This window comes from Mandrillus leucophaeus, unplaced genomic scaffold (genome assembly GCF_000951045.1).
Source record: "Mandrillus leucophaeus isolate KB7577 unplaced genomic scaffold, Mleu.le_1.0 Scaffold282, whole genome shotgun sequence".
In the NCBI taxonomy this organism is placed as follows: Eukaryota; Metazoa; Chordata; class Mammalia; order Primates; family Cercopithecidae; genus Mandrillus; species Mandrillus leucophaeus.
This window is the reverse complement of record NW_012102943.1, coordinates 1,429,190-1,443,173: the sequence shown is the minus strand read 5'-3', so window position 1 is coordinate 1,443,173 and position 13,984 is coordinate 1,429,190. Positions and strand designations below refer to the sequence as shown.

Sequence of the window (13,984 nt, the reverse complement as noted above, 5' to 3'; positions counted from 1 at the left end):
GGTGGCGCATGCCTGTAATTCCAGCTACTCAGGAGGCTGAGGCAGGAGAATCGCTTAAACCCAGGAGGCACCCAGGAGGTAGAGGTTGCAGTGAGCTGAGATCACACCACTGCACTCCAGCCTAGTGACAGAGCAGGACTCCATCTCAAAAAAAAAAGTTGGCTTAGCAAAAATGAATTTATAATAAATGTTTCCTTTTAAAATGACTTGCCTAAGGATGACCTTTTAAATTTTATTTTTTAGAGACAGGATCTCACCATGTTGCCCAGGTTGGCCTTGAACTGCTGGCCTCAAGCAATCCTCCTACCTCAGCCTCTTAAGTAGCTGGCACTATCGGCACGCACCCAGCTGGGTGACTTCTTAAAGTTACCCTTTATCAACCACCATACACCAGGATCTGTGCTAAGTGTTTCTGTGCACTATCTTATTTCAACCTCACAATCACCCTTTGAAGTAAGTACTAAAAAGGTCTGGGCCTTTTAAATCATCATGGAATCTAACCCAGGAATAGGCTGAGGTAAAAAAATAATAAAATAAGTAAATCATCATGGAATGGATATAATCAAAAGTCTAAAGCAACATTTAAGAAATTTACAATATATAACTCATTTCTATTAAATAACTTCCACTGACCTCGAGTTCAGCTACCAAAGGATAAAGAGGAATCTAGAAATAAACCCATGACAACATTTCAAAAATTGACCCGTTTTAATTATTTAAAAACAAAAACACATCAGATTTCCTTTACCATCTACAATTCAGTTATATCCAAACACTCTAAGACCAAACAGAAGCAGGGATGACAATGAGACACTGAAGACACACGAAGGTGAATGCTGACGACTATCAGAGTCCCAGCAGGAGGTCACAAGTCTTTCGTTCACACGCTCCAATGCTTTTCATTTGTTAAAGAACGTGTTTTACAGGAAGTTCTTTACAGTAATTTCATGCCAGACACCAGGTTTCTTCAATGGTACACAGCTCCATTAAATTTGTTTCCATCCAGTTGACAGGAATAAAAAGGAATTTTTAGTTTTGTCTTTTTTTTGGGCCGTAGAGACTTAAAATGGTCAGATTCCTTTAGGAATAAATGAGGAAAAGGAGAAGAAAGAAAAGATCTGGGCTGTGCTGGTGCTGGTTTCTACTCATCTTTCTGAGGGTGTGACTTCAAAAGAGTTAAATCACACTTAGGCCACTCCAATGATTAGTACTAGTTATCTTTTTTTTTAACAGGATGAAAAGGAAAATACTCAATGGACATAAAAATGGTCAAAGGTTTTTTTACCGCAGGTCAATTATTCCCCCGCCCAAAAAATATACAAAATGAACATATAATTGGGATGGTAACTCTGCTGGACATTCCAATTCCCTCATCTGCTTGTCCCCCACACAGGTAAGGGGAACAGGCATTAGGCTTTATTAGTCGTGTTATAGCAGTAACCAGATGTGTTAACGGCAGCTTATTTACGGTCCATCGATCCTTTGAACATGTGTAGGAAAGCATGGCTGTCAGTCTCCGAATGCCCACATCTGAGCACATTCAGCTACCATGGAAACTACAAGGGAAGGACAAATATATTTATTCCAAGATTTACTGGGAGTTTTAAGTGCCCTTTCTTCCACAGAGCCCCAGAGTGGTGACAAGGTGCTAGGGGCTGCTGTGTTTCCCAGCGTGAGCTCCCATCCTCTGAGGGTCCTGAGAAGGATAGTGGATTGGTCCTGGAGCCCTCATGAAAGGAGGGGGTGGTCCCATTGGGTGAAACATGTGTGGCCCAAAACCTGCAGATACGAGAGAACAAATGTGTTAGGCTTGCAGTTTCCTTGATAACCTTTCAAACCTCTCAATCTTGCTAAGGTTAAAACCATCTACACATAAATCAAGGTTGACACGGGGCTTAAGCAAATGTCAGTTCACAAAACTTGCTTCCACCTGTTATTTCCTTGGTTTTAGAAACCTTTCCCCGCCAAGTCCAAAAAACTCCAGAGCACACAAGGTATCGCCTAGTATGTCGTCTGAGTCTCTGCTATGTATCCAACACGCCAAATCCTACCAGACAGGAGTCAGTCAGGATTTGGGAGATAAGGAAGAAATCAGGCTGATGGCAAGACTGTGTCATCATTAACCTTAATGCCTGACACCAGAATGGAGGGGGTTCAGAAACCAGATTCACTTTAGAGTATGGGCTCTCTGCCACAGGAGAACTGGCTACCTGTGATTTCCTTCCACTGTTAACGCTGTCTACAGCAGTGCTATACAAAGTGCCAGTCTTCCACCTATTTCTGGCCACTGAAAAGACAAAGAGCTTGAGTCAGAATGTAAATCATATGACCAGGCACAGTTTAGTTCATCTGACAGTTTTTTTGGTAACAAGACTTTCTCAATGAAGGAAGGGGTTCACTGATTTACATTTCGGCACAAGCTCCTGATCTGGTGGCAGACAGATGATAAACACTTTGTAAAATGACACCCACTCACAGCCCACACTGAGCAATAGTGCTCTAGGGCATCCATTAGCATTCAGTTTAAAAAAGGGAACAAATTGGTGATAGATCTTTGTAATCTAATAATCTTACTCTGATGACACATATACTCGGATCTTTAGAAAACTGGCCCCTTTCTTCTCCTTGGCAGAGCAGGAGAAAAAAAAATATCAGAAATCCCAACAGATCAACTTTACTTATAGACTTCTACAGAGCAAACTCACAGGATTTGGACGTGTTGAACGTGATGGTGACGTTTATGAGACAGAACTTTCACAAGGATTTCTCTGGGCTAAGAAGGAAGATGGAAGTTACCTGGGGGAGGAGGTGGAGCAATACCAGGGGGCGGTGGCAGAGCAATGTTCACCACAGCTGGAGGACCACTTGGAGGCAAGTTGAAGTAGTTGGCAGAGGCTTCTTCTTCTGCCGCAGGAGGAGGAGGAAGAGCTGGAGGAGATAACATAGTCAACACATAGAGGGGAGAACAATTGTGCAACAGTTTCTACCACCTTTACATTCTCAGAGGTCCTATTGGGAGAGCAGAGTGGCAATGAGAACAAGACCTGGGTCCCGTCTTCGAAAATAGGAACATCAGGGCAGACGGAGCTTCTGAAGTCAGCAGGAAGTCTGCACTCACCTCCTGGCAATCCTGGAACAGGTTCTAGTTTGATCCCAGAGTCTGTAGTTCCGTCTTTCTCTTTTTCTTTTCCTCTGGCTGCTTGGGATCTGGGAAACACACATGCATACAGTCAGCACTCTGGCCCACCTTATCTCACACGTCTGCTTCCTAAATTCCTCAGTCCAATGGAGTTCCTTTGCTCTACCTCCTCCTCAGCACACACTTTTCCCATAAATGCCACTGTGCACAGTGAATAAGAGCAAAGGTTTTGACACCAGGAAAGACCTGGGTTCAAAACCTGCTAGAACTATCATAAGGACCAGAAGAGGCAACACATACATGTTTAGCACTGTGCTTACCACATAGGGAGCTCTCCACAAAGGCAGATGCTGCTATTAGCCATCTCTTCCCTGGTTCTAAGTTGGAGACATGTTCCCCCTTTGAACTGAGTCTTTCACCTGTGTCTCTCTTATGCAATCATCACTTTTAAACTTAAAATAGCGATTCTTCCTTGTTTTATCTTCTGACAATCAGCCTCCAAAGGCAGAATCTAGGTCTAATTCATTTATAAACCCTGAAACTCACCTTTCATGCCCTGGCTATTATACCTGGCCTATAATAGCTAGTCACAAAAACATGAACCTTCAAAGGAGCAGATTATACAACAAACCCCTGAATACATTTCCAAAGCAGGGTTCTTCCAACATCCACAGGAATCAAGTATCAAACAGAGTGACTTTTGAAAGATCTCTTTAAAGATCCTGTTCATTTAAGCCTGTTAACCAATAGCCTCCTAGTCTCCAGACAATGACATAGTTTCTTAAAAATGTGAGCAAAATGTCACTTAAAAATAGTTTAATTCTCACCTTCCCCATTTCACATTCAGTCTGCGGCCATTTACAATCAACTTATTAAAGGACTTCTCAGCAGCCACTTCTGCAGCTTGCCTTGTGGCAAACTGGATGAAAGCACACTGCTGTCTCTGCACAACAGTGATCGTCCGGATCTCTCCAAACTGGTAGAAATGATTTCTGAAGGGATACAGGCAGAAAAAAAATGAAAATGGGAGTGAACAAAGATGTTCCCAAGAGACTGAAAATGGATTAACTTTCAGTGACACACCACTAGGCAGGTGGGCCCCAGGGTTATCTACCTAACTACCCTCAGGTCTTCCCTCCCATAGCTTGTCCTAATGTGGGTGCTGCTTATTGAGAGAAGGAAAGAGAAATGAGTAAATAAAGGTTCTCAAACATCTCAAGGTTTTTTCCCCATGGAGGAAAGGGAGTTCTAATAGGTTCCTTAAAGTCCCTAAATCCTAGATAAGGGGTTGGCAAACTACAGCTCTCAAGGCCCATGAGCCAAGAGTGTTTAAAACAAGAATATGTGACAGAGACTGCATGTGGCCCACAATGCCTAAAATATTCACTATCCAGCCTCTTACAGCAAAAGTCTGCCAACCCCTGGGGGTTGTCTAGCTCACTCAGATAGGGTTTAACGGAGACAGGCTACCAAGGGCAGGTTATAAACTTACAGGAGTTTCTTCTCCACTTTATCTCTTTGGAAGAGGTAATTTCCATTACTATCTGCCCAGATGTCTCATCTAGCCAAGCATAATACAAGCCAAAAATAATACAAATGTATCAAATGCCAGTCTCTTTAAAAAGCCAACAATTTAAACCATAAGAGTTTTATCATCACAAAGCTCTCCCTCCTCTACATAATTAATCATACTTGGGTGCGTGCCATCCTTTAAAACCTGGCTGTTAGGTCAAATAGAATTCTGTGTCATTATTACCATACGCCAGGATGGATAAGCACTCTTTGTGCTTTGGTTTTGAGATAGGGTCTCACTCTGTTGCTTAAGCTAGAGTGCAGTGGCGCAATCACAGCTCACTGTAGCCTTGATCTCCCAAGCTCAAGCCATCCTCCTGCCTCAGCCTCCCAAACAGTTGGCACTACAGGCACAAGCCACCACACCCAGCTAATTTTTTTGATTTGTTAGGAGGGATGGGGTCTCACTATGTTGCTCAGGTTGGTCTCAAACTCCTCAGCTCAAGAGATCCTCCCAAAGTGTTGAGACTACAGGCATGAGGCACTGTGCCCAGCCAGATAAGCACATTATTACTGTGGCACCATAAAGGACAATTTTACAAAAATTCCAGTCAGCATGATACTAACAGTGGAGACACTAAAGAAAAATGGATTTTGTACAGAATGATCATCCTTGCAGTTTTTGCAAATAAATTATCCCAGGGCAGTTAAAGGCAAAAATAACTCTTTAACTTATACCCACAAACCTTAAATCTGTCTCAGTAATGGTATCACCTAGACCACCAACATATAGTGTAGTGATAGTTTTATCCTCTGGTGGGTCCAGCCGAGGCATTGTTGAAGCCCGCTTTAGAAGCTTGTCAGCTACAGGATCATTGATTCCGTAATATCGATCTTTAATATTCTGATCAGCAAGGGGGTCATCTGGATCTGTAGGCTTCTCATGTCTATGATTCAAGAAAAAAACAAGGCATAAAGGTGAAACAAAGGTGAAAAAATGGTATCTTCCAAGAGTAGCTACATATTAAAGTCCTAGATACACATTCTGAAGTGCCTTTTGAACTAGAAACGATGGTTTCTACCAAAATACAATTACCAAAATGGACCTAATACCAAGAGATTTACTGTATGACAAAAGGAATTCCTAGCCTCCTAAAAGCCATTAGGCCATCTAGGATGCCAAACTTTCCTTATAAATAAAAACTCTTGACATGATCCGCCCCCTCCTGCCCCCCAGAAAGGGACACATGATTACCCCTCTCTAGGTCAATGATTCTTAACACATTTGGGGTATTGTATTCCACTGAGAATCTGATTAAAGCTATGGACCTAGCTCCAGAGAAAGCACATATATTATTTTTTAGGGGGTAGGGTTAACTAATCCCAAATTTAAGAACTCCTAATACAGATGCTTGGCAGTCTTAACCAAAACATACACACCCTTTAGTAGTCTGACCTTACTTTGACTTCAACTATACATTGAAAGTCAAGTATTTAAATCATGGCAGTGAAGATGTACTTCTCAGGTAGAAATGTTTAGGGCCAGCATCCATATTGTATGGCATAGCAATTTAGTTTCCAAGGCTCGATTGTAAGTAAAAACTACAATTTATTCATGCTTTTCTAAATTTCATAGTTCTAAGACATCAGATACACCACATTGGTTATATGACCTTTAGATTTTAAAGCAGAAACAGTTTAAGCTAGCATCTCCCATTTCTTAGATGAGAAATCATCTGAAAGCAAATACTGAAAATGAGGCTCAGCTCTTGCCTGTATGGACATTCCTCTCCTCTCTTACACTCTCCTTTCACCCAGAAGGAGCAAATGTGGGGTCGATTCCTTTTGTAGTAGGGTGTGGTCCGGGCCAGTTTGAGCAGCATGTCACTGGTAGATGTGGCTTTCCCCAGCATGCCAACTGGCCGTGTTCCATCAGAGTTAGAAATCTAAGTGAGGATGACAAATTCAAAAGATAAATTATACAGACTGTGTCAATTCATTAGGATTTTTACCCAAAAAGTGGCAGCATACCTCTCTCTCCATATTCTGTGTATAGTACTCTTTGTTGACATCTGACTTTGGCATGTCATCTTTAAAAGACAATCCTGCGTCACGAACCTGGATGGGCAGGCCTGGTACAAAAAAAGAGGAGAGAGACCTCAGATGTATTTTAAAACATATCCATACTAACCATGCACACAGAATATATCACCTTTCCCTTCCCCTCCTTCCTATTTAGTACCAGAGACCTTACTATGTTTTTATTCAAACTCTTTAGCACCATCAGGTTACTTCTGCTACACAGCATGCTAAGAAATTGTCCAAATTCCTGAGCTGTCAGGAAATTTGATGAAATCAATGTTTTAGAAAATCTTTTAGGCTGGGTGTGGTGGCTCAGGACTGTAATACTAGCACTCTGGAAGGCTGGGCTGACGAACAGCTTGAGTCCAGGAGTTCAAGACCAGTCTGGTCAACATAGTGAAGCCCCATTTCTACAAAAAATACAAAAATTAGCTGGGTGTGGTGGTGTGCACCTGTAGTCCTAGCTACTCAGGAGGCTGAGGTGGATCACCTGAACTTGGAAAGGTTAAGACTGCAGTGAGCTGTGATCATACCACTGCACTCCAGCCTGGGCAACAGTGAGACCCTGTCTCAAAAACAAAAACAAAAAAATTATAAAAGAAAATTTTTAGATGAACAAACTGTGCCCATGGTCATATTCAACTTGTAAATTAGTAACGCACCTACTTTTTATTACAACATGATTTACCTAAAGTAAATGTAAAAGTGGTTTCTTTGGTTAGTCCTACAGATCATCTGGATAGTCACAGTCATGTAAGGGTCACTGTACTCCAGGACCAGACACCTCCTTAACAAACATATAAATAATATTACATAAAATGTGGCCAGAACTCTGACCAGAAGAGTAACTCTAATGAACTTAACATACATAAACTCATATATATTTTTCCCTTTCCTTTAATAGTAGAAACTCTTGTTGAAAAATTATCTTTCTGAAAAACAGTCACCTACTGTTTAGAAAAAAAAAATACTCCCAAAAGCAGTTACTCTGAAACAGTAGCAATGTATCAGTTCTCACAACACAATTGAGACAAAAGTCTAAAGCACAATTAGGCTGGCTGTGGTGGCTCTGGGAGGCCAAGGTGGGAGGACTGCTTGAGGCCAGGAGTTCAAAACCAGCCTGGGCAAAATAGTGACACACACACACACACACACACGTGCACTGGGTGTGGTGGTATACCAGGAGGCAGAGGCATACCAGGAGGCAGAAGGCGTGAGCCCAGGAGTTCAAAGTTGTAGTGAGCTGTGATCACACCACTGTACTCTAGCCTGGGTGACAAAGTGAGACCCCAACTCAAAAAATAAAATAAAATAAAGCACAATTACCCTGTGAGCTTCTGGTTGGCATGGTGGAAAAAAGCTCTGGATCAAGAAAGAAGCCTAAGGCAAATAAATTACCTGTCACAGGATCAATGCCTTTTACCTCACTTGGGCTGCAGAGATGAAGGTTTAGGCCACTTTTTTTTTTTTTTTTTTTTTTTTTTGAGACGGAGTCTTGCTCTGTCGCCCAGGCTGGGGTGCAGTGGCCGGATCTCAGCTTACTGCAAGCTCCGCCTCCCGGGTTTACGCCATTCTCCTGCCTTAGCCTCCCGAGTAGCTGGGACTACAGGCGCCCGCCACCTCGCCCTGCTAGTTTTTTGTATTTTTTAGTAGAGATGGGGTTTCACCGTGTTAGCCAGGATGGTTTCGATCTCCTGACCTCGCGATCCGCCCGTCTCGGCCTCCCAAAGTGCTGGGATTACAGGCTTGAGCCACCGCACCCGGCTTAGGTCACTTTTGATTAATTCCCAAATTTTCCTTAAGTTCCTACTATTGTTCAGGACTCTAGAACAGACTAATTATGGTTCTTTTCCTGGGAAAAGCAGACCACAGCAGACATTCCAAAGTGAAATCAGAACCAGAGCTAGGGTGAGAAGTGAGAGACAAAAGACTGGCTTGCAGTTTTAGGCACCTGCACACTTTCAGATCTATTGGACAGGTCAAGCATACCATACTCTAGGTCTAAGAGGCAGGTCTGACAGACATTCTTCAATTTACTGCAGGTTTGGCACACTTCAGTCTTCTTGAAACGCATGCGGACTCCAGGGCACCAGCGAAACACTGTGAATGGCCTGGCACAGATCTGGAACACAAAACAAGAGCCACAGAATGTTAATGGCCCTGATCTGGGCAATCTGGAGCTCTGATAACAATGGGGCATTCAAAAAAGGATCCCTGAATGTAGGGTTTAGAAGAGACCTTAGCAACCATCTAGTTGATTTGATGTTTCAATACAATTTTCAGCATCCTTCTCCAGCAAAAATTCAGAGTACACAAATGAAATAGCCAAAAGGTCAAAGTTCTTGCCATCCTAGAGGTAAGCACCAATAATAATCTGAACCTTAATCTTTTTTAGAGGGAGTAGGGAGTGTCGTAAAATTTTTTGAGAATCTTCTGACAGGGATGACCTTCCTCCTCAGCTAAAATGCTCATGTGGACAGTCATATACCACCTGGTATACAAACTCCTTCAATGCCCATCCACTGACATTAGAATCTCTACATCAGAGGGTTCATTTTCTTACCTCCCACATAAATAGTTGCCAGACAATGAATATATCAGTAATACATAAAAAGTTGTATGGCACTGATTTTTACTGGAAGACCTCAAAACTTAGTAAGCTGAAGGCTAATAAGAGAAAAGAAAAATGAAACAGAAATCATTACTCTTTAACAGACATACTTACTTTGCATTCCTTCCCATACTTTTCTTTGGTCTATAATAGAAAAAAAATAGAAAAGAACTGGAGTTACAGAAAGAAAAAAGCCAGGTGTCTACTATTTCCTTAAACATAACCCAAGAAATGTGTCTGGAAATCCCTGGCATCCTAGAGAGAGAGAAAAACAACAACAACAACAAAAACCAAAACCCAAACTTTTTTGGGAAGAGGGTAGGAAACATACTATAACAACATATTGTAAGTTATAACATCTCAAGAGTATACGGATCTGGGCCAGGTGGCAGCGGCTCACGCCTGTAATCCCAACACTTTGAGAGGCCAAGGTGGAAGGATCGCTTGAGCCCAGGAGTTCCAGACCAGCCTGGGCAACATAGCAAGACACTGTCTCCACAGGAAAAAAAAAAAAATAGAGTATATGCATCTAATACTAGGTAACTGAGCGTCTTTCCACAGCCACAACTCCTAGGTTCATTTTTGGCTCCCAAGTTCACTCCCAAGAACTAACATTCCTAATGGTTTCCACAATCCCTAAATCAGAGAGGATACAGCTATGGCCCGCCCACTTTACAAAGTTTAGTCAAAAGGTAGCTACTGTAGATTTGCCCTGTGCCAATGCCCGGAATATAGTAAATGTTCTGTTTAAACAGAACTATTCAAACATCTTGAACCATTCAAACATCTTGCACATACTAACGTATCAACATCTCTACGACTACACAATAATACAGACCTAACCTAATTATTGTTAACTGGTTCTAATTTTACCCTTGTTTATAAGAAAGGGGGAATGCTTAAAGAGATAAAGTACACTGGCCAAAAGGCATTTGACCAGGAGTCAGGATTTTTTAGAACTAACTAGTTTTTTGTTCTGGTTCTCCTATCATGCTGACATTCCTACAGCCAGAATATCTGAACTTAAATCCCAGCTCCATTCATCACCATTGTATGAAAAGACACAAACGCTCTCACCTTCTGGTCAACAGACCTATTTCCTGGGTAAATGCTCAACAAATACTAGCTATCATGATTACCCCTACATTACAGGAGTGTTACCGGATTCGTAAGTAAGAGAATACACATGACAGTTCTTTGCAAGTCGTCCAGCACTTTGGGTTAGTAAAAGAGCATCATTTTTTCTGCTTGTCTAAGAGAAACACTTCACAGTGTGCAAGTACCACAACACTGACAGGACATGAATAACTCGTTTCACACGCGATCACTCACCATTCGGATATATGGGTTTTCTCCAAGACATGTCTGGCACAGAATGGGGAAGTCCTGGTGAAAATGGGAAATCTGGTTGAGGACCACCTTCCGAAGACCCTGACACCTCAGTGACACTTGGGGCGGCGAGGGGGCGGGAAGCCAGGGTGGGGAACAAGGTACGGCAGGAACCCGAAGTCCATCACGACCCGATCGCGGGAGGGGGCGCTGTCTGCACTTCCGGCAGGCGGCGGGAGAAAAGAAAACCAGCTCGAATAGGCTGGAGGGGGCAGGGATGGAAAGGGCGCTGGTCCCGGGACCCTGGCTAAGCCCCCGCCCTTCAAGCCCGCAAGAGGATCGCCCTCCGGCCTCCTGCTCCGGCCAAAGCTAGGCCACCGCGTTGGCTCCTCCCCGGAATTCCTTCGGCCGCGCCGCAGGCCCTGTCCTGCGAGCTTGCAAGGTGCGCGGCTTCGCCTCCTCCTTCTATCCTCCTCCGGCAGGCACACTCACCGCATCCTCCCAGTTCTGCCTGTTGTAGGTGTTGGAACCCAGAGACGTCGCCATCTTGAGAGCGTCCGGAGGCAGCTGTAGCTTCCGAGTTGGGAGAGAGGACCGCCACAATCCCGTCAAGCCCCGAGGCTAGCGCCGGGCTAGTCGGCGTCTTAATTACGCGTCCAGTGCCTCTTCCGGGGCGGAGCCTTTGCGTCATGACGTCGCCCGCTCTTGGAATTTTTAAGCTTAACAATCCGGGTGCTGTTATATTGTACCTGGATGCTTCATTTGAGTTTTTGCCTGCTTGGAAAGAAGGGCCACACGTGCAGCTGATTTATTTAAAAATTGGGCGAAAGAATAAAGTAAGACGTAATGCTTAAGAGGCTGGGATTAAAACAGCGTTCCCTACCATTGAGGCGCTTATTATGCCAAATGCTGGGCGAACGTCTTGCGGTTCCAGTGTCTCATTTGTTCTCATAACCTCTCTGTAGGGCTGCCAGATTCTTATTCATTCTCTCTCTCTCTCTCTCTCTCTCTCTCATTACAGAACGTCTAAAGTTGAATTTCAGATTAACCGCGAATCGCTTTCTAATTATAAATATACTTGGTACCTACTTGTACTAAAGTAGGATTCGTGGTTGGTCTGAAAGTCACATCACTTAACCAATCTTCCTGTATTTTATCTGGTAACTCTACCCTGTAGGCAAGTATGATGATCCCTCTTTTATAGAAAAGAAAACAGGTTTAGAGAGATTAATCTAATCTCTCCTGATTTAGCTCCTAGTTGTGGAGCTAAAAAGTGGTGAAACCACAAATTCAAAGACATTAGTACTGTTTCATTTCCAGCTTCTGAAATGACAAGGGTCTTATGAATAAACATACGCATTATTTGATTTTTGGAATAACTCGTAACCACTCCGCCAATATTTTATGAGTTTCAAGCCATTCTGGTACCACTTTCATACTAACGGGTCATCAAACTACCTAACATATTTATTTAAATCACCTCAGGAAAAAAAGGTTGATTTAAGTATAACTTCACATAAATTTTTATCCTTTTTAGTTTTGAATTTTTTACATACATTCACTACAGTCAAATATGGAATTGTCTATCATCCCCAAAGTTCCCTTGTTTCTGTAGTTAATCCACTTATCCCTATACTCAAACCATGGCAATCACTAATTTGTGTTCTGTCCCTAGTTTTGCCTTTTCCAGAATGTCATATAAATGGAATCCTACATAGCCTTTTGGATCTGATTTTTTTCACTTAGTATTTTGTAGTTGAGATTTCATCCATATTGTTACATGTATCAATAATTTCTTCTTTTGTATTACTGAGTAGGATTCCATTGTATGGATATATCATACAATTCACTTGTCAGTTGCTGGACATTTGGGTTGTTCCCAGATTTTAGTGAATATAAATAAAACCATTATAAACATTGACATACAGATCGTTGTATGGAGATCGGTTTTCATTTTGCTTGTGTAAATACCCTAGAGTGAGATTATTTGTTCATATGGTAAGTATATCTTTGCCTTTATAAGAAAGTCCTTGGGTTTATCTGAGCTTCTTGGATCTGTGATTTGATGTCTTTTATTATATTTGGAAAATTCTCAAGTATCATCTCTTCAGTCTTCTGCCTGGTTTCTACATCTGTGACTCCAATTTCACGTGTCTTGTGAGGGGTGCAAGGTCAGAAATAACAGAGTCCACATACATTTGTGTTTTTCCACAATGTCAGACTTTCACTGATGCTATTTCAATCAAAAAAGGCATGAACTATGTTGAGTTTCCAAGAAAGCAATTCTCCTTAGTACTTCCCACTCACTGAGCACTCAGAGCCTTGGACACACAGGCTCAAGGCACTCCTTAGGTCAATAAATATTGCAAAGCATGCATAATAGTATACTTATTCCTCATATAAATATTACAGAGTGAACATTCCACAAACAACATTTAACATTAAGAGAAAAGGGATAGGAGCCCTTTCTCCTTTTAAGTTTGGAGCTCTCAAAATCATCTCCTTGCCTCCCTTTTTCCTTCTTTCCTCCCCCAATTTTTTTTTTTAAATCTTTGTGGGACATGACTTCTAGGAATGAGCCTTCCTAGCAACATAGGACATGACTTCCTAGGAATGAGCCTTCCTCGCAACGTGGGACCTGAATTTCCTGGAATAAACCATCCTAGCGACAAGAAACCAGCTCAAAAAAGGAGGAAAAAGCAACCTGAGGCCAGGAACACATACTCCTTTTAAAATGCTTTCTCCAAAAGATTTTAAAGAAAAAAAGGGGGAAATGTGAAACGAAATTAAATCTTGGGACCCCGTACTCATTAAGCCAAAGGGAAAAGTCCAGCTGGGAAGTGGGTCACGCAAACCTGCCTCCCGCTTTTGGTTCCTAAATAAGATGGCTACAAGATGGAAAGCTACATGTTTCCCCTATATTTTGCCCACAAGGAAATTCCTAGTGAGGAATTTTACTTTCCTAGAAAGGAACAAAGAAAAGAGAAGAAAAAATATATATAGGGACTAGGCCAGATTTATAGCAACAAAAAGGAAAGCAAACCTGGAAGCTGGGTCAGGCTCTATTACTGCCTTCTCAATTAAAGCAATTCTCTGGGCAATCATTACCTTAGCCCTTTTGGTTGCACATTGACTTATTTGCAGACACATACTATAACAACATTGTAAGTAGAAGCAGGACAGAACACAAATTATTATTCCTCCTATTATAAGCAATAGCTTCTGCCACTAAATTCCCCAGGATCCAAACCAACCACTCAAGCAATGGATTAGTGAGGGTTTTGGATCTGACAGTTGGTTATCTGGGTTTT

The 13,984-nt window shown here is 42.2% G+C and overlaps 1 protein-coding gene across 1 annotated transcript; it reads right to left on the bottom strand.

The window, feature by feature from the left end:
• Positions 1–693: 693 nt before the first annotated feature.
• Positions 694–11,341, bottom strand: RBM22 (RNA binding motif protein 22). The gene is made up of 11 exons (XM_011985324.1): positions 11,166–11,341; positions 10,677–10,730; positions 9,459–9,488; positions 8,723–8,855; positions 6,683–6,783; positions 6,425–6,597; positions 5,398–5,598; positions 3,967–4,131; positions 3,119–3,207; positions 2,797–2,928; positions 694–1,779 (listed from the first exon to the last, which is right to left on the bottom strand). Exons 1-11 carry the CDS (start codon positions 11,217–11,219, stop codon positions 1,649–1,651), a joined length of 1,263 nt encoding a protein of 420 aa, XP_011840714.1. The 5' UTR covers positions 11,220–11,341; the 3' UTR covers positions 694–1,648.
• Between the last annotated feature and the right edge of the window lie 2,643 nt (positions 11,342–13,984).